Genomic DNA, 21,373 nt, shown 5'->3' on the forward strand with positions numbered 1-21,373 from the left:
CAGCTGGCTCATAAACGCTTATGCACTCAGATACCATTCCACACAGCATCTATAGACTTGAGATATTAATTATGTTGAGGATATAGTATAATACATTTATAAAAAACTGTTTTCTGTTTTAATATATTTTAAAATGTAATATATTCCTGTGATGGCAAAGGTTTGTTGGTATGGTTTGATGGGTAAGGGACTACAGTATAATTAACAGTATGTTCTATAGCTATTGAAATTAATCGCAGATGTAATAACAGGAAAATATTTATAATTGTGAGTACAAACATAAAAACCTACATATGCCTGCAATGAGTGCATTGTATCAAATAGTTACTTTAAATGTAAGTACATAGTAGTAAAAGACAAAAAAAAAAGTGGATCCTACTTTTTTTTTAGAATTCTTTGAATAGAAAAGTGCAAACAGTGTTTTGTAACAATGTAGAAATCTTTACTGTCACTTTAGATCAATTTAATACATATACAATTTTATTGTATTGAAAATTCTGTATGTGTATGAATTATTTGTATATATTGTATTCATCAAACACAAAACGAACACACATGTCACTGGCAGATTGTTCAATGTGGGTGCTTGGGCAAAAATAACTTAAAACCGATACAGGAGATAAAGTTGACATATCACAGTTGCCGAAATGTATTAACAGAACCTCACACACAGGCTGATGATATATTGTATTCTATATTGTATTCATCCCACTGTATCAGTAATCTGCCACTTTGCAGATATTGGCATATTCTATTGAAAACCTCATATCAGCTAATAAAATGCAAATTCCACACTGTTATTAGTTTCTTGTTTGCATTAATTTCAATTCATTCTTACTCTGTATATCAGTTGTGTGTGATTATCAGTAAATGAGTCACCACTAATGAGCAGCCACCAGCAGCAAAGCTCAGGGGCCTCTCTTTATCAACACCGGTGGGACCATAGACTATCTGTTAATTAACTATTAACTGTTTCCCCTGTTCAATCAGGTTAATTATCTGTAATTATTGCAGGGCAGAAGGCTGTTTTTCTGTTTGTGGAAGTGGGATACTGGCTCTAATGGCCATGATTTGGGTTCTCCCAGACCCTCAATTGTGGCCATATTGCCAAAAGCAATCCCCAGAAATAGTGGGGGTTTATTTAATAAGAGGGCACATATGGTGACAATGGCGAATGGACCTTTCTGGTTTAACCGACTCCTATGTTTGCCAAAAAGGACAAAGGGCCTCATTAAATATTATTGAAAACTTGCCATATGTCTTATTAATAATAATCCAAAACATTTGAGGCAGTGTAATAGTTTTGGGGCCAAACAAAATTCTGTTGTTTACTGAAATTGTTGCCTGTCCCTTCAAGAATAAAGATGGTGGCATAGCCATTTATTGGCCATATGTAACGGCAGAAAAAAAAAATTATGTTAATAATATTGTTAGAATATTGTAGAGTATTGCTGGCACAGTAAAATGTGTGAAACCTTTTTTTTTCAGGCACCAGTCCACAAGACAGCCCTAGAAACTTCTCCCCTAGTGCTTCATCTCATTTTTCCTTCACACGCAGGTAATGACATGAACATCTATACCTATGGTACACTTTTGGAGAGAAGTTTCCTATATTTCTAAGCTATCGGGTTTTTGCCTGGAGTATGATTAAAAAATTTCAAGGTGGCATCCAAGTTGTATCTAGCGACAGCAGTATCATAGAGACTTTTGACTTGGGAGAGCAAGCAAACACTGTATCATTGTGGTGTAAGTACTAGAATATTCAAATTTGTAAAGATGAACATAGTGTGTAAACTACCTATAGCACCCATAATTTAAAAGATAAATATCTTTATTATTAGAATAGTGCTCCAGATCTGTCAGGAATATCAGGACATCAGTACAATGTTCAAATAAACAATGTTCTTTGAAGTGAGGAGCATGTGGCTGATGAAAGCTATTGGTTTCTTCTTTTGGAAAAACTCAGGAGCTGACAGGCTTTCAACAGTTTTAGATGGGAACAAATTTAAAACCATGGTTCAGAAGTTCAGATTTAACCTGTCACATCAAACTCTGTTCGATGGGGTGAAAAATGTGTCTTATTTCAAAATTTGTATACCTTTTTTCAACTTCAAATATTATTATTTTATTTTTACTATTTATAATCTTCAAGTCATGGACTAAGAGCAGACAGGTAATTCAAACAAAACGTATCGAGTGAATCTCATGAGACCCATCTTAAACATTTTCAGGTCATATTTAACCAAATTCAAAATAATTACTTTATTTAGAATTAAAAAAAAAAAAAATGTTTAAAGTTCTTTCTTTTCTTTTCTTTTTTTTATTTATTTCTTTTTTTTATTTTTACAATGTATTGTTATTTTTATGATGATAAACAAACAAACAAGAAGGTATTCAATCTGACCTGGACATGTTTTCATGAGATTCACTCTATTCTTGTACATTTGTGCTAGAAATCATCGATAGTGCATCACATTCCTTTCCATGTACATTAAACAGTAGATGTGTGCCTGCACAACCATTTTTTGGCATCTTCTGTATTTACTCGGCCCATGTAACACTCCTTGCAGTGTTTTTGGCGTTTGTCTACCTGGAATCATCATCAGATCATTCAATCAGCCAGGAGACCCATAGGAGATTGCTCACAGAGCACTCCTCGAAAAGAAAGCAGCCCCAGCTCATGGATTACTCTGCCATTGTCTTTCATCTGCTCTACTTTGAAAATAAATGACTCACTCAGCATTTTCCTTTTATCTAGTGTACCACCCACCCCTCATGTCTTGGATCCAATGCAATGCAATCTAGAATATGCTATTTACTGATGATGATACTACAAAGTAACTGTAATTATTTGAGAGGAAGTGGACTGAGGGATGTCTGTGTTTGTAGAACTGATGGGCGACGTTGGTCATTGGCATCCCTTCCCTCCTCTGGTTATGGAACAAACACACCCAGCTCCACCGTCTCTGTAAGTACCACATCTTTTTCAAATGGTAGAAGAAAGTGTGCATTCACTATCAGAGATTTAAGCAACAAAATAACTTGAAGTTTGAATGACAAAATTACATTCATTTTCATTGGAATTTGAAGAGATTTAAGCGGCTTTCAACTCTGGAGTTGTTGAGTTGAGCAGAATTTCAGCATATAAGGATGTTGGTTGGATACTTTATTTGAGCAGGAAGGCCTACGGTAACCAATGGCAAAACATTTTGGTGGCGTTAAGCAAATAAATCACTGTCAGTATGAATGCCATCTTTGAGTGAACCTAAATTAGCATTGAACTATGAAGACAAAGACTCAGTTCCAATAGTGAGCTGCCTTGCTGTCTACTGCCTTTAAAGGCAGCTAAATTATAGTGACCTCATAAGTGAAGTGAAACCCCTCATTGACAACTGAGAGCTGTGACCAAGACCTCCTATTGTCTACACTCCCTGCCCCATTTTAAATAAATTAATAAAATAAATAAATTAAATTCAGTTCAATAAATATCTGGCTTCCAGAACTTTTAAGATTCTTTCCCTGTTCTGTAGGGTTCTCTCACTTTTTAACCAATACATTTACATGACTGAGATTTATCTAGTGAACTCTTCCACCATACATTAATTTTTTCTTTTTTTTATCCGCTTAGAAAATCACCACATTTTATTTTGTCACCATACTTATTCGTGTAACTACTCATGTAACCATCTTTAAATAGAGAAAACATGAAAGTGTTTTGTGACTTCTAAATTCATCCCTGTTTGGATCCTAAGGAATGAATGGTACTAAGCTAAACGCTAGCATAGTGGCCCCGTGCGCTACAGTGATTGAGTGCACACTCTGAGATGGGTGAGGTATGTATCAACTCGTCTAAGCTGAGGGAAGAACATAGTGGAATATGGAAAAAATTGCATTTTCCTTTAACAGTACATTAAGGGTAACACTTTATTTTAGGGTCTCTTAATTAGTTGCTTATTAGCATTCATATAACTGAAATAAATAGCCATTTATTAGTTCATATTAACCACATATTAATGCCTTATTGTACATGACCTTATTCTACATCCATATCTTACTAACTATTAATATGCAGTAAATTAGGAATTTATTGAGGGAAAAGTCATAGTTAAAGTATTAGTTCACCCAAAAATGAAAATGTGCTTATGTTTTACTCACCCTTGAAGCATCCTTGGTTTTATATGACTTTCTTCTTGTATAGAAACATTTATATGACAAATCCAGTCTAAATTATATTAAAAATGATCCTGGCTATTCCAAGGTCTATCATTGTAGTCTGCGTGTGTTGCAGTTGAACATTCCACATGTTGTCAGATAACGCTTGCGCATTCATAATAAAACGTGCCACAGACGGCTCTGGGGGATGAATAAATGCATCCTGTAGCGCATCCATGTGTATTTGTAAGAAAAATGTCCATAATCCAAACATAATAAACAATTTACTCTTACTTCCACTGACTGTCATAAAATGAAGCATTTCCGGCAGATGATGTAAGATGCGTGGCATTGTGTGATTAGTGACGAATGCAGAGAGAGAACAGAACAGAACAAAACAAAACACCAGTTACGAATTAGAAGTGCAAACCGTGGATTTGTAAAGAAAAATGTCGGAGGATTTCGATATAAACCAAGAGGGGACTGGTTTCCCTTTGCTAAAGTAAGGAAACTTTGCCTTTTTTGGTCCTATAAATCGCGAAACTAGCATATCTCAGAGGTGCGAACACTGCACATATTACGTGCTGCATCATCCACTGGAATGGATCCACCTATGACAGATAACGGAAGTGAGAGAGTTTATCACTTTTGAAATATGGATAGTTTTCTAACAAAAACATGGATTCGCTTACCGGGGGGCTTTATTCATCCCCCGGAGCCATCTGCAGCACTAAGTGAAATGTACTTATAATCAACATTTCTATTGACTCATCTGATATCTTAGCAGTGCATTCTGGGATTGCTTTTTCCTCAGATGTGATGCTACATTAGAGAAATAAAGGTGACCATAATGTTGTCTTTCTATCAGCAGCACATCTGTGATGTTTTAAAATGTTAAGGCAGTTCACTAGGTTTTGTAACAAAGGAATGTCCAACTGTCAACTAAAATATTATGCGTCTTTTTGTATACAATGAACACCACCAACATTACTTCTTTGTATGCTGTTGACATTGCAAGATCCATTGCTGTTTCTGTTTTGAAGCTTTTGGTTCATGTCTGTGTCCTTACGTGCTTACATGCACAACTGAATTGATACTTGGCTGAGACTGTCTGCCTCGGGCAACAGATGCTGCCATGACTGTCTCCCAGTCTGATTCATGTGCCACTGAGCAGCACCCGATTTGTTTGCTGGTAAATGTTTCCCTGAATCTGTGCCAAACTGCCCACCCACTCAATCGCTCACTCTCTGGTTGTTGTTGTTTAGTGAAACAGTTGCTGCAGCTGCCCATCTTTACAGGAAATGGCAAGCAATGTGATGCTGGCAAACCAGCCAACCAATGTTCAGTTTACAGAAATTTCCCCTTAGTATCATTTGTCAGTAACATTTTTTTTTTTTTTTTTTTTGTCAGTAACATTTTTTTATTCGTTAGAAACAGGAATAAATTACATTTTTAAGTATTAAATAGAAAACTAAAAAAAAAAAAATCTGATTTCCATGTAAATATCCTGTCATTGTTGGTTAAGGCACAATATAAAAAGGTGAACAAAATGTTTGATTTTAATAAAGTACATAAAGTGCAAACTGAACCCTTTTTTCAGAATACACTACAATATATTGTCAGTTTCAAAAAGAATAATAGGTTAGAGTTAATTTTTATTTTCCGATTACCTCTCACATGAAAGGAGTAGTTCACCACAAAAAATAAAAATTCTATCTGTGCAGTGAAATGAGGTGGAATAAATGATCACATTTGTGTTTTGGTTTCAGCAAACTTGGTAAAGCTAGCATTGCATTTTGTGCAATAATTGCGCAATAGGATTTTGCTATTCTTTTAGATGCTTCACTTATGTACTTACGTATTGATGGAGGTCTCTTGTCCACATCATTTGTAGACTTGTTTTGAATTGTGACGAAACAGGAAAACAGTGAAAACCCATTGCTGTGTTTAATCATCATCTGCATTATCACCTAATGATGTGTTATGTAACACATCAGGGGGCATCTTTTTTTTCTTGATTTTGTTTTCATTTCATTTTATTTTCTCTTTTTTCTTTTCTTTTTCAATGTATTTTCGTTTCATTTCCAGTCGTCCTGTTCATCACAGGAGAAGCTCCATCAGCTGCCTTTCCAGCCCACACCAGACGAGCTCCACTTCCTTTCCAAGCATTTCTACACCGAGAGCATTGCTGGAGAAGACCACAGGAGACCTACACCTATGCGACCACGCTCCCGCAGTCTCAGGTACAGGAAGCTTAGATGTTGTCTTTTTGGACTTATCTGTATCCCCGTGCATCACAATTCACATACCATTTGTCTTAATATGCAAGAAGTACTGCATACCAAATCACAAAGTAGTATGCCAAAGGTATGATGATGTATGTTAATGTTGTAATATGTCATAAATTATTTACTTGTTGTTACGTATGCAGACTGGGACACATTGCATTTTATTCTCACAATATCAATATTACAGTTTTATAAAGAATTATCACATGACTATATATGACATATTTATATACATACATACACATACACATATACTCATTTATTTATTTATTTATTCTTAAATTGCATTGACAGTCCTGGAAGATCCCCGTCATGCTGTGACCATGAGATTATCATGATGAATCATGTGTACAAAGAAAGATTTCCCAAGGTAAGTGTAACCTACTTTCACTGGTCTTCTTCAGTGTTGAGTGATTGTATCTTTAAAGGAGAATTCATTGTCAGTTTGTTTTCTCCACCCTTCAGGCCACAGCTCAGATGGAGGAGCGCATCAAGGAGATCATTCAAAGCAATTCCCCTGAGAATGTCTTGCCCCTGGCTGACGGTGTACTCAGTTTCGCACACCATCAGATCATTGAACTGGCCAGGGACTGCCTGGAAAAGTCCCGTCTCGGCCTCATTACCTCAAGATACTTCTGTGAGCTCACGGATAAACTGGAAAGGCTCTTTCAGGAGGTAAATGATGCATCCAGAGATTTCGCTTTCTTCATTCTTCTGAGCTAAAGCTAACTTTCTGTATTTAAAATACTTTTCCCCTTGTGTATGCTTCCATTTTTTAAGATGTTTCTTATCATTGCTTTCATTGATGCATGCATAGAGTTGGCCTTTTTTGATGTGTTCTGTCATTGTAATTCAGTCTACTGAGCGATCGGAGAGTGCAGAGGTGACCTTCATCAAGGAGCTGGTGAAGAAGATTCTCATCGTCATTGCCAGGCCTGCTCGACTCCTTGAATGTCTGGTAGGTTGTCTATGAGAGTTCTTCTTAACAACGGTCTGGGTCAGTCAGTCTGATTTAAATCAGTATGACCAAAAAGTTATGCAAGAAGTGAGAATCTATTAGTACAGTTTGGTTGAAGGTCTGTGTTAAAGATAAATACGTTTTATCTCATAGGAGTTTGACCCTGAAGAGTTCTATCATCTCCTGGAGGCTGCAGAGGGTCATGCCAAAGAGGGCCAAGGCATCAAGACTGACATCCCACGCTACATTATCAGCCAACTTGGTTTGACAAGGGACCCACTTGAGGGTAGGAGGACCTCAGTACTTGGTTTTCAGTAGTCTTAGCCTCAGAGTGTTCACCAATTTTGCACCAGTGCCAAGAGCGAGTAAAAATTCAGTTTCAGTTTGCTTGGCTGAAAATCATGCAACTTCTGGGAGTCTGGGCACACAGGTTTTTGTCAGTCTATCAAGAAATAAAGTTTTATTAACAGGCTCTCAGGATGAGTGCTTCCATCCATTCTGAATTTTATTTTCATGCTTAATAATGTAAAGCTGCTTTGAACCATTCTCTATTGTACAAATTGTACAATATCAGTGGCTTTTTAACTGGGTGTGCTGAGTCCAGAGTATACTGCCAAATAACCTTATGCCAAAAATGTGAGAAGATTTTGTTTTTGTTTTTTAACAGAAGCTTTGCTTATGAAAGCAGGACCATATACCATTACAATGTTTCTGTTTTATTTTTATTTTTATTTTACTGCTGTAAATCCGCTTGCCTGGATGCTTCTGTAACTAACAGATTTACAGTCGTTTCGCAAATTAATAATTTTACATACTTATTCCCACCTTTTTAATTTGTAAGCTCAAGTGACAGAGAATCAATTTATAATCTATATGTAATATATGTAAATATGTATTTTTTTATTTTATTTTTTTAAGAATTCACTTCTACTCACCAAGCCTGCATTTGTTTTATCCAAAACATAGCAAAAGTAGTGGTAATGTGAAATATTTTTACTATTTAAAATATCTGTTTCCTTGTATTTAGAAAGGATGCTTTAAATTGAACAAAAGGAATGATAAATACATTTATAGTGTTACAAAATATTTTACAAAATGCTGTTCTTCTGTTCATCAAATAAATCAATAATAATAAAAAAATAATACATGTTTTGAGCAGAAATCTGAAAATTAGAATTATTTCTGAAGTATTGGGTGACTGGAGTAATGATAAATAAAATTCAGCTTTGAAATCACAGGAATAAATTAAATTTTAAAATATTCAAATACAAAAAAAATTGTCTGTGAAAATATTGATAAATATTATTAAAATTCTGTACACATTTTCAGCAATTTTAGTGTTATATTACAAAATTATACACTGTAGCACAATTATTTAAAGGAGCTACTCATTTCAACCAGATAATCAAATGGTAGCTGCACAGATCTCAGGCTGCCTGGCAGACATCTCTGCATGAATTAAAGAACATCACCTACAGCTCAACCTGGCAACAACTGAGCTTCTTGTCTTCCCTGCCACACCACAGCATGATTTCACCATCCAGCTACTTTCTACTGCAATTACCCCATCAACTTCAGTCAGTAATCCTGGTGTTACCTTGATGAGCAGCTGACCTTCAAAGACCACATTGCAAAGACTACTCGATCTTTGCATTGCATAACAAACATCAGAAAGATCAGGCCCTTTCTATTGGAGCATGCTGCACAACTTCTTGTCCAGGCCCTTGTGATTTCTAGGCTGGACTACTGCAATGCTCTTTTGGCTGGACTTCCATCAAGCAAAATCAAATATATACAAATGATGCAGAAGGCAGTGGCACGACTGGTCTTCAATGAGTCCAAAAGTTCCCATGTTAGACCTCTTTTTATCTCCTTGCACTGTCTACAGGTTGCGGCACACATCAGGTTCAAGACACTGATGCTTGCAGATTGAAGAGTCAAAGGATCAGTCCCTTTTTACTTCCACTCACTATTACAAATCTACATCCCCTCCAGAAGTTTGAGATCCACTAGTGAGCGACGCCTCGTGGTACCATCACAGAAAGGCTCAAAATCACTTTCCAGAACATTTTCTTTCACCATTCCTGGCTGGTGGAATGATCTTCCCACCCCTATCTTGGATGCTGAATCCCTGACATTTTTCAAGCAACAATTTTCACAACTGACTTCATCCTTCTGTAAATTATAAATAAGAAAAAAAAATTCTCTTTATTTATTCCCTCCCTTTCTAGCTTGTACTTATTTGGGCAAATGCCTTAAACTTGGCATTACAAGCACTTCCTGTGCCTGTTTGCCTCTTTAAGAAGAATCTCTTTATGTATTCCCCAATTGTAAGTCGCTATGTATAAAAGTGTCTGCAAAATGACTAAATGTACATTTAAATGTAAATTCTACTGGTCTGTTGCACACCCATGTGTGATCTCTTCAATTTCAATGTTTGTTTTTTGTTTTGTTTTTTTTTTCTGAAGAATTTCACGTAAAAATATGGATACAATTGGGTTGGCCACATCAGAAGGATTTAAAAGCTTTACATTTACTGCTCACGATCTTTAACAATGTATCCATGCATTTTATATGTTCAAGGTCAGGAGCCTATGTGCAGAAATGGTTTCTATCTTTTCTTTTGAGTTTTATTTCTTGTAATGTTAGCTGAAAGCCCCATATAGACACAACATACTGTAATGAAGCTCTGAATTTGTACTCAAGACTATCATTATCGGTAATGAGAACAGAATAGGCTTGTAGACCTTGATGCCTCTGTCTTGCCATCTCTGCCAAAGCAGTTTTAGTTACAAAGCCCTCCAAGGCTTTTTAATCCTCGGAGAACATCCAAATAATTTGGTGTGATGATTGGAAATGTAGATCGGCAGCTGTTGTGAGGGCTTTCTGATGGGCTTAGTTGTCTTTCGAGGCAGCCGAATGACCCTGCGGTTCATTACCTCCTGCTGTTCATCAGTTACTTTTGGAGCCCCCTGAGAACTGCCTCACCGGGATTTGTTCAGAGTGGCAGTTTTTCCAAGTTACCTTTGATTTCCACACCATTTAACTCATTTAGAAACCACAGAAGTCAGCTTTACCAAGTTACTCTTTTGGAAAAATGACTTGTTACATTGGTTTGTTTTTCTTTGTCAAAAACAAAAACACAATGGAAGAATAGTTTTGACTATTTTAATAATAAACATTCTGGGTCTTTTAAATGACAAAAAAAAAAAAAAAATAATAATAAAAAAAAAAACATTCTGCACAGAAGACAGCCTCACAAATATGTAAATATAAATTAAAGACCAATTGTTGTCAAAATATTATGTCCAACCATTTGGAAATACACAGTAGATTGATTTTGTTTAGCAAGAATAAAAATTTGTGTGTCGTTGTTTTTTAAGCTTCTTATTTTAGTTTTGTTTCTAAGATAGTCCAGAATCTAATTAATTGTCATTGTCTTGCAGAAATTGCCCAGTTAACTAGCTACGACAGCGGGATTGCAGAAACTCCTGAGACGGATGAGTCTGTCAGTGTAAGTAGTTTTAACTACAGTTAACAATTTAACCAAGACAGCAAAATACAACAATACTGTAGAGCACAATTGTTATTCATAAATGTATGGAATATAAAACAGATAATCAACTGTGATTATTAAAGCATGCCACAGAGAAGTTAAATAGGAAAATGTAAAGTTTTGAATAAAATTAATTTTAAAGTTGAGATATGTGTCGTATGTTTGCTAGAAAAGCTGTCCTCCAAATAAAAATATTATTAAAATTATATATCCAGTCCCACAGTTTGAGTGCAGCACTGCGGCCCCGGCGTAAACCGTGTGAGCTTGACTTTGAGATGATCAAATTGATCAGTAATGGGGCTTATGGGTAAGTAACTAAAATATGCAATGAGGTCATGTGACAATATTTAAGCAAGTTTTTTTATTAAGTTAAACGTTTAGCATTGTATGCTGCATATTGTTTCACATTCTGTCGTGTAGTGCTAATGGTTTGCATTACATAAGCAAAATCATAGTAATCCATTCCTAGCTTAGTCTTTTAAATTAGTTTTCTCTATATTTTGGTTACTGTGCATTAAATTATCATGCATTGTTCATTTAAACCAATCATTTTTATTTTATAATTTTTTTTTCCCACAGTGCGGTTTATTTAGTGAGACATAAAGAGACAAAGCAGCGTTTTGCCATGAAAAAGATTAACAAGCAGAACCTGATGCTGAGAAACCAGATCCAGCAGGCCTTTGTGGAGAGAGACATCCTGACTTTTGCTGAAAACCCTTTTGTGGTCAGCATGTACTGCTCCTTTGAGACACGCAGGCATCTTTGCATGGTTATGGAGTATGTTGAAGGTATGCTATAACATATTTACAGTGTTGGGGAATGTTACTTTTTAAAATAGTGTTTCATTATTCAGTTACTGCTAATAAAAGTAATGACATGGTATCTTTTTATAGGTATTAACATGGAATGTAGAGTAACCAGAGACAAAAAAAAAATCAATGATTTGCTAATAGTAATGATACTAGATTTAACATTTTTTTAACCACCAATTACATCTTAGTCCAGTCACAGGTCTTTTATCAGCTCATTTTTTCAAATATTTAAATAAACTGTTAACCATGTCCTGGTCAGTGAATAAATAAAATATAAAATAATTTGCATTGCTTTTTCAGAATCAAATTTCAGGGAAAACTGTTTTGAAAAAAAAAATAAAAAAATAAAAAAATAAAACATTTACCAACGAAGTGCTTGAACCAACAAATAATTGAGACTTAAATAAGCCAAAACATTTAATGTTACTGTGAAACATTCTTTTATGCAAAATGTTACTCTATTAATGCAATATAATCATATTTTTATAGAGCATTCAATTTTTTATGTTTCCTATCCTGACAGGAGGGGACTGTGCTACATTGCTGAAGAACATGGGTCCTCTCCCTGTGGACATGGCTAGAATGTACTTTGCAGAGACTGTGTTAGCCCTGGAATATCTCCACAACTATGGAATTGTCCATCGAGATCTCAAACCAGACAAGTAACTACCACATAGTACATATAATTAAAGTGCAATGAACATGTGAACAATCTGTGAAAATCCAAGCTGAAGGAATTTGATCTGACATGCTTTCTAGCTAGGGATTTGTATTGTTAGTTGTTCCAAGCCTGCTTACCACCTGGTGGATCAGGTTTCAGTTTGGAAAAAGATCTTTGCTATGCTAGCTAGAGCATTTGCCAGAACTGGTAAAAAAAAAAGAGAAAAAAGCCAGCTGTTTTCTTCTGATAATTCCAATATAATTTTGGATTAATATATTTTTTTAATTTTTTTTGCTCTGTGATAGTTTGTTGGTCACTTCAATGGGACACATCAAGCTGACAGACTTTGGACTATCAAAAGTGGGGCTGATGAACATGACCACTAACCTCTATGAGGGTCACATTGAGAAGGATGCTAGAGAGTTCTCTGATAAACAGGTAAAGATCCAATTCTCTGTAAAAGTCCTGGCAACTTGATATTTCATTTGAATTTGTAAAGTCATTGTCATAACCTCTATGTTTGCTATCTGCTTTGAAAATCTGGTTTTTAGAGAAGCACAAATTTCTAGTTTATCCTGGTTAGTGCTGGTTTGATGTTGATCCAGGACTAGCATAGCCATGCTTTTAATCAGTTTGCTGGGCAGGCCTGATAAGACTAGACACCAGCATCTAAAACTACTAATGAATAGCTTTGTTGATTTTAAGGGTTGTAATATGCATACATTTTTATTTTACAGGTGTGTGGGACACCGGAGTACATTGCTCCAGAAGTAATCCTAAGGCAAGGCTATGGCAAGCCAGTGGACTGGTGGGCAATGGGCATCATCCTCTATGAGTTCCTGGTGGGCTGTGTACCATTCTTTGGAGACACTCCAGAAGAACTGTTCGGGCAGGTCATCAGCGGTCAGTCACATTCTGAATTCCTGTTATGCAATACAGGCTTGCTTCATTCAGCAAGAGCTTTAGCAGATTCAGACTCTGTTGTGTAATCTCAACTCTGGTTCTCATTAATGCATATCAGTATCTCATAGGATCATCACAAGACCCCTGCAAGCATGTGGGTCTCTTGTTCTTATCCACCAACTGTTGTTATGCAAACCATGATCTCTCTAGATTGAATCATTGCTGTCTTATAAAAATGAAATCACACGTTATTCAGTTTTTGTATGAGAAGCAAAGTATTACTTTTCTAATAAAATAATTATTTAGGGGGTCGACAGCTTATAAAAACAAGTTCTGGGGGGTTTATCTTGTTTGCTTGTCACACAGCAGCTTTCAGGCATTGTTCATTTTTTGTTATAAGTCAGAAATGACAAGGAGGCAGCTTCCCACAATACAAAGTCAAAATGTGTTTACCTCCAATTCAGTACTTATACAAAAACAAGCCCTTAACATTATAGTCCAAAGTATTGTGTTGTTTGTAATATATTAATTTGGGAGATTATCTGATTTGTATTAAATATCATTTGAAGAATGCATTGATACATTTTTAATTATAGAAAAATGTAGTTCAATTGAATATGCTTGCTCTGTCCTTAAATTGGACCTAAAAATATACATTTCCGAAATATTTTAGTGGATTCTTTTATTATCCATTAAGCCAGAACACCCTGCAACAGCTTCCATGCGTTTCTGCAGGTCCTAAATGTTTCTTCTAACATTTGTACCTTTAGTGTTCGTTTTCTGTTATGGGGTTAGCATAGGTGTGAGTCTTAATTAATGAGCCCAGCAAGCTGCTGTTGCCCTAGGCTTGGATGCATATTCATGCTTCTTAATGCGATTCAGATATGAGGCTCATGTTGCTGTAGAGACAGTCGGGAAACAAACAAAGCACAGCTCTTCATTTATTTCACTCCCCTGGCCTTTATGCTAAAGTCCCCATTTCTTTCTGATGTAAGCTCAGTTTTGTTGTTGCTCTGAAATCATTTGTGGTTTGATTGTGTCAAGTGCCCTGTTCTTTGATTAGTGAGAAATGCCAAATAACCTCTGGATATTGGAAGTCCATGCACGGAATTGATGCATGTGAGAGTGGAATATTAAGATGTTTTATGCATGCCTGTTTATGTTGTAGCAGGCATTTTGATGCATTTTAATTATCACATTTGATTCATATGTAAAAATATTCTCTGTATTCATTAGTTTGGTGATGTGCACGGTTGTGAACAGTTCTGTGTTACAATAAAGACCCAACAAAACAGAGAGGAGCTTTCATTCTGAATGAAAAGTAATGATTTCTGGAAAAGACATTGATTTTGTTCCATTTGGTTAATGAGGATGAAACTGTTTTCTTCTGCTTGTAGATGAAATAAACTGGCCGGAGGGAGAGGATGCGCCACCAGCTGATGCTCAGGAGCTGATCACCCTACTGCTCAGACAGAACCCTCTGGAGCGCCTCGGCACCGGTAAGGGTCCCAAATGTTTGCGGTAATACTTGACAAGCTCCAAAAGCAAGTAAAAATTGCTTTTGGCATTTGAGTGAATGTCTAGTTGTCCAGACGGGGTGTCCGCAGGGTTGTAAAAGGTAGTAAATTAAATTAGCCAAAATTTAGGGCATTAAAAATATTAAAAAGTAATAAACGTCATCTGACGAGGTATTACATTTTTGAGCCCAATTTTTTTTTAGATACATTGTACAGTGTTAAGTGCAGGCCTTTCTTCTACAATTTGCATGGATTTATTTATATGTTAAGAGAAGGACCTGAGCGATATCATGTGAGGTGTTCTTTCGCACCTGCGTTGTAACAAACTGGGTAAGCAGCTGGTTAGGTAGGGCTGGTAGGAAAATCTGACGGATGGAATAAAATGTCAGGACACCGGAACCGCAACACCATTATACACAGCGCTGGGAGATACAGCGAAGATAGCAGTCCAATTCATGACAGAATCAACATCTCTGTGAAATCTTGATATTGATGATATTTAGACATTATGAATGACAGTAATAAAAGTACATTTTATCAGATATAATATATTTATTACCTCTGTAAGACGTCTGCTAACGATCTGGGAATCATCTGCTGTGTAAAAAGGTCTCAGAAGCAGTTTCACATGCATTCTAATAAATTTCTATTTGACATCTGACAGGAAACATTTTAGAGACATGCTGTAGATGAACAAGCATTCTTAAAAATACATCTTTAAATATGTATATGCAGACATTAAATATACATCTCCAAGATTAAGGTGCTTTACTGTTAGGTGCTGGAGCCACCTTCTGTAGAACTTAATGTTGCTGGTGTCCTCAAATGTCTAGTCTGGAGACCTACAGTGGTTCTCGAAGTCAGAAAAGTCATAACAGTGCTAGAAGAATGTTCTCTGTGGTATATTTTCACTTCAAAACAATAAGAAATTCCACAAATATAATCAGAAAAATAAAAATAAAAAATCCTGGAAATCCTGTGAAATCCTGGAAACCCTGTTTGGTAGACCTATATGCTTACATAGTTGTTTGTATTCGAACATTTTCACGAATTTGTGATCATTTTATTATTTAGTCTACTGTTGCTTTTCGGTAATAGTAGCTATAAAATTGGAAAATTGATTTAATTAAATGGAGGTTGGAGTAGACTAACTGACCTGTTAAATATGCAAATTCATGGTTAATAGCTCCAGTCTAGGCCACAAGCAGGCAGGCCATTGGGGTTCTCCTCCACCTCTCAAATTGACTAAATATCTAGGTCAGTGGTTCTAAAACTTTTCACAGAGTACCCTCTCAGAAAATATTAGGCTTTCTAAGTACCACTATTGTGACTAACATCGGCACGGCTTGTGATGGGCATAGTGTTATAGACTTATTGTAATGCTTAATCTGAAGGTTTAGCATGGTTCTGATAAAGCCAAACATAAATTATAGGGATTTTGTTTAAATTATTTTATTGTATGTTTAATCGTATCCTGAATACCACCAATAGTGAGTCACAGCTGGAGAACCAATCATCTAACTTTGACAAAACAGTCCTGACATATCGATCAGTGTCAAATGTAGCCCAACACTTGGCTCATGTTTTACTTTAAGTTAATATTGCTATAATTTTAGACTAAGGCTGTCTAATAAAGCAATAAGCCTTGTGAAGCTTTGTTTTCTGACAAAGGACCAATGTGACATCTTGATTAATCCCTCTGCTTTACTTAAATGTATCATCTTAATTTATTTTAATAACACCTGTGCTTACTTCACGGCCACCTCTTTTTTAGATTGTTCACACATCAGACTTACTGACTATGAAGAAGATGTCTCCTTCCTCTTCTGTCTTTATTTCTATTCTTATCTCTGTGGGCAGTTTTTGAGTCCAGTGTTGATGTTAAGTTATAATGACCTTGTTACATTGTGATGCAAAATGTTACTTCATTTGGAAAGATATTTAATTTACACCACTATAGTTGCAGCTTGAAGTCTCGCTGGTATTAACAAATATTTTGAAGGTATTAAAAAGGTAGTGAAAGGTATTAAATTTAACTTAAGAAGTTCTGTATATACCCTGCCAGAAAAATATTTTAGGATTTGCAAAGTAATGCATGGCTGTGCGGATGAAATGCAATGTAAAACATGCATACATGCATCAACTAAATAAAATGAATATTTTTGAATCAGCACCACTTTGCCAGGGAATTTTTAGAATGTATTCACATAATAAAAATGCTTGGATATTAAGAAGGTTCCAGCATGAAGTTTTTGGCATCACATAAAGTGAAAATAAACAGATATTTAAATACACAAGTGGAGTAAATTTACCGCTTGTTGCTTTATCACATTGTTTCTGAAATTTGATTGGATATGTATCTTTAAGCAGGAGGGGCATATGAGGTCAAGCACCATCAATTCTTTCACAGTCTGGACTGGAATAGCCTGCTGAGGCAGAAGGCAGAGTTCATCCCCCAGCTGGAGTCTGAGGATGACACCAGCTACTTTGACAGTGAGTGACAGCAGGAGTGAAGTCATTGTCCTTCATGGTCCATGCAAGCAGTGCAGGGCTGAGAGCCAGTGCCCATGCCTGTTTTTATGACTTAAGGGAGGATCGGATTTTCCCAGACGGATGGTTGTTGATATCAATCTTTGTCATTTGTTTGGAGAAATGTCAATGTTCTAGCTTAAAGTCTTTTTTCTTTTCTTTTTTTTTTGGCTTTGCTTGGGACACTTCTCTGTCAAAATGTTTCTCGTTTTTATATATATATGCAGTAATAACAATATAGATTTAAGTAAGCATGCTATTTTTATCTCCTTCTGTGTATTGTATAATGACCAATCTAGATGACAGAATGTTGATTTTCGATTGAACTGTCATTTTAAAATTTCTTAGAAGAATGTAATTAAAAATAACGAAAATGAGAGCATCTTGACAGCTGACATCACCACACTATGTAACACATTTTCTCTTTCAATCTCAGCACGATCTGATAGGTACCATCACTTGGAAACGGAGGAGGAGGATGATACCAATGATGAAGATTTCAATGTGGAACTGAGGCAGTTTTCCTCATCTTCACACCGATTCTCAAAAGTGAGTTGTGTCTGTCTTTTTCCTCACACACTGTTTAATTCATGGAGAGCAGAATGGCTCAGAGGAAAAGAGCCCTGACCAGTGTAAAAATGTGGAAAACTATGGCCAGAAAACAACTCTCTGCCATTGGGCTTAGCTCATATATTTACATGCATTTGCTTTTGTTAGAGGTATATATTTTTGTAGGTAAGGGACCAACATCGCACACAACAAATATTTGTGCACATCCTTGTTATCAGGCATGCAAAGATTTGGTGCATTGCAGTATCAGTTGCTTCCAGAATCTGTTGAAGGCTGTGTTTACTAAATGTCTGCTATAATTATGGGGTTGTTGCTTGAATGTCTTTATTTATGTTTTTTACTAGGACAGGGGGATAAAATATGATTTATTAATTATATGTATTCTTTAGCATTGTAATTATTTAAATAATTTAAAAGAATATTATTACTATCTGTATAAAATTCAGGCATCATCAATTGTGTTATAAACCTTAGTGCAATGAGATTGTACAAATTCATACATATTTGCCACTAATTTTCTTGGTAGAGTAAGCGACCACCTAGAAATCACCCAGAACACCTTAGGAGCAACCTACTGTAGCAGTGAAGCATTTCAAGTTACATTTTAATTTTCTCACTTTTCAGCATTCTTTATCTCATCCTCATTTTTGAACGCTGTGACATGACTATGTTTACTACATGATGTAATGGAGTTTATTGATGCATATACATGCTGTTTGTTTGTTTGTATGTATGTGTGTGTAGGTTTACAGTAGTTTGGATCTGTCTCGAGGACAGCTGGAAGAAAAAGGAGAACAGCCAGAGAAGTCAACAGACAGTCCTCTCACTGTTGACTCACTGAGCTGGACTCCAGACTTCACTGAGATGTATGTTAAATTTAACAGGAAAATCCCATTTCTGATTGTAGATGATTTTACATACTCCATGTTGGTCATTTATGGTCATTGACTGGTCCAAATTGGTCCATATGGTTGGTAACCAGCTAGCAGAGTTAAGGCCAACCTCATGGTTCACTCTTAATAAAGCTGGTTAGAGCTGGTAGACCTTTTTGGACCACCAACAAAGCAGATTCTAGTTTCCTAAAACTAACTTAAATTTGTAGAACTTGACTTTTTTGAGAAGATCATGTTATTTTTCCTTGTTTCCCTTCTCCAGCCCCTCTCTCTCTCATTCATCCGACACTGAGAGCACCAGCTTGAGCAGATGTTCTGGTCTTCTTCCCAAGTTTGCAATCTCTGCAGAAGTGGAAGATGGCGAGGGTTCCCTCGCCTTGGAAGATCCTAGTAAAGTGACCTTTAGTATTGGGGAGTTGCCTCAGGATGAGCCTGATCCCACCACACCCTGTAGCACAATCAGTAACTCCACCCTCTCAGGTACAGGGATGATTTTCAGGAGATGGGATCAAATGTCCTCCACAAAGATAAATAAATAAATGTTTACTTGTGTTTGAGGTCTCAAGACTCAAGACTCCATCTATAAAACGTTAATAAACGCATTAATTTCTCCATGCTATTGGTGTACTGTACATGCAGAACTACAGGCAGTGTAGTCCTACCATGAATTTACTGTATTTTATGTTGATTGTATTTTGAGTTTTTGCCAAGGTACAATTGACCCCCCCCCCACCCCATGTAATAAACAAAGTGATTTGTTTGTGATCAAACAAGCAGTAATTTATATTTAAATATAAAATGATTAAAAGGGAAACAATACAAATTTTAAATGTTACAATTATTTATAGGTTGCACAACTGTTATAACTAATATAACATATAATCTCTCTTTTTTTCTTCTTCTTCTTTTTTTTTGAGCAGGCAGTTTTTCTGAACACCTGGATCAGGTACCATCACAGGGAGATGGAGTGGAGAGTCTGGAAAGCTCCTGTAAGCCCTCCTGTGATACAGCCTCCTTTCAGACTGCTCCCAAACCTGAAGCCACAGAGAAACAGTATGCAGTCAGCAAAGTACCAAAATCAGTGTCTACCAGCGCACTGTCACTCTTGATTCCTGGAGGTGAGTGTACAGTATGTGTATGTGAGAGAATATGTTGGAATATCTTTACTTTTGTGACCAAATGTTTGTTTTTGTCCATGTCAGTTTTTTTTTCATTTTTTTTGGAAAGATGGTTACCTGCTGTTGCACACTGCCAGTCAGTTGATTTATTGATTTATTCCCCCCAGATATTTTTGGTGTCTCACCATTAGCAAGCCCCATTTCTCCATACTCGCTGTCATCAGACCCATCCTCCAGAGATTCCTCCCCCAGCCGAGACTCCTCCCTTAGTGGTGTCGTCTGTCGTCAGCCAATCATCATTCCCAGCTCGGGGAAGAAGTTTGGCTTCACTCTGCGAGCAATCCGGGTCTATGCCTGTGACAGTGACATTTATACTGTTTATCATATGGTCTGGGTAAGTGTGGCAGGGGTGTCCAGTATAAAAACCAAACATCTTACAAAATGTATTCTCACTTACATTTTTCATATCTCAGATTACTGCATATTGGTGATATTTATGAACGCTTTTGAACCATGTATGATTTACTAGGTATATTGTATTGTTTGGAAATAGAATGTAGAGGATGGTGGCCCTGCTCACAAGGCTGGTCTTAAGGCTGGAGACCTGATCACTCATGTGAATGGAGAAACGGTTCATGGGCTGCTTCACACTGAGGTGGTGGAACTATTGCTGAAGGTGAAAAAACCAACCAATGTTACAACCACAACACTATTTTCACTGCTTGTTTTCCATTTAATTTTGTTACAGTATGTCTATAAAGTGGCATGCTTTTTTTTCGCAGAGTGGAAGTAAAGTTGCAATTTCCACAACCCCTTTCGAAAACACTTCTATCAAAACTGGTCCAGCTAGAAGAAATAGTTACAGAAGCAAAATGGTGAGAAGAACCAAGAAGCCGAAGAAAGAGAAAACTCAAGAAAGGTAAGAAAACAATGTATTTTTTCTTGTCTAGTTCACCTTTTACAAATGTTTATTTACAGTACTTATTACATAACCACATATATTTGTATAAAATACCAACACCTCAGTAGAAAGATCCCCCACTGCCACTAGATGTAGCTGTTGATGCATTGTTTTGTAATGTAGACTGTACAGGATGGTAAATTAGTGTACTTTTCTGCTGCATGCTGTGTAGTGTATACATTATATAACCTAATATTTAAAAATATTATTTTAAACAGTAGGCAGCATGTATATAGATTAATCTTTTTTTCTCTCTCCAGGCGGCGTTCAGTTTTCAAACGTTTTGCCATGCAGCCCTCTCCACTTTTACACACCAGCCGTAGTTTTTCCTCGCTAAACCGCTCACTGTCTTCAGGAGAGAGTCTACCCGGATCACCCACACATAGTCTCTCGCCACGCTCCCCCACAGCTGCCTTTCGCCCAACACCCGACTTTAACCAGTCAGGTATGTGTCT

The 21,373-nt window shown here is 36.4% G+C and overlaps 1 protein-coding gene across 13 annotated transcripts in view; it reads left to right on the top strand.

The window, feature by feature from the left end:
* The window catches only part of LOC113049847 (microtubule-associated serine/threonine-protein kinase 4), a 146,975-nt gene that overhangs the window by 118,678 nt on the left and 6,924 nt on the right, over positions 1–21,373 (top strand). For 5 of the 13 annotated variants that reach the window (XM_026212518.1, XM_026212529.1, XM_026212526.1 and 2 more), the window contains 24 exons: positions 1,489–1,558; positions 2,153–2,173; positions 2,890–2,968; positions 6,241–6,395; positions 6,735–6,810; positions 6,906–7,115; positions 7,297–7,398; positions 7,552–7,684; positions 10,845–10,912; positions 11,170–11,261; positions 11,534–11,742; positions 12,290–12,428; positions 12,733–12,865; positions 13,165–13,330; positions 14,728–14,829; positions 17,215–17,340; positions 17,813–17,925; positions 18,691–18,812; positions 19,102–19,319; positions 19,760–19,957; positions 20,125–20,351; positions 20,511–20,633; positions 20,740–20,876; positions 21,179–21,363. In XM_026212518.1, the coding sequence (XP_026068303.1) occupies positions 1,489–1,558; positions 2,153–2,173; positions 2,890–2,968; positions 6,241–6,395; positions 6,735–6,810; positions 6,906–7,115; positions 7,297–7,398; positions 7,552–7,684; positions 10,845–10,912; positions 11,170–11,261; positions 11,534–11,742; positions 12,290–12,428; positions 12,733–12,865; positions 13,165–13,330; positions 14,728–14,829; positions 17,215–17,340; positions 17,813–17,925; positions 18,691–18,812; positions 19,102–19,319; positions 19,760–19,957; positions 20,125–20,351; positions 20,511–20,633; positions 20,740–20,876; positions 21,179–21,363 (3,204 nt within the window). The remainder of the gene's footprint in view (positions 1–1,488; positions 1,559–2,152; positions 2,174–2,889; positions 2,969–6,240; positions 6,396–6,734; positions 6,811–6,905; positions 7,116–7,296; positions 7,399–7,551; positions 7,685–10,844; positions 10,913–11,169; positions 11,262–11,533; positions 11,743–12,289; positions 12,429–12,732; positions 12,866–13,164; positions 13,331–14,727; positions 14,830–17,214; positions 17,341–17,812; positions 17,926–18,690; positions 18,813–19,101; positions 19,320–19,759; positions 19,958–20,124; positions 20,352–20,510; positions 20,634–20,739; positions 20,877–21,178; positions 21,364–21,373) is intronic. The other 8 variants (XM_026212521.1, XM_026212528.1, XM_026212525.1 and 5 more) reach the window with 5 other exon arrangements.

Source organism: Carassius auratus, chromosome 30 (assembly GCF_003368295.1).
Source record: "Carassius auratus strain Wakin chromosome 30, ASM336829v1, whole genome shotgun sequence".
NCBI classification, from domain to species: domain Eukaryota; kingdom Metazoa; phylum Chordata; class Actinopteri; order Cypriniformes; family Cyprinidae; genus Carassius; species Carassius auratus.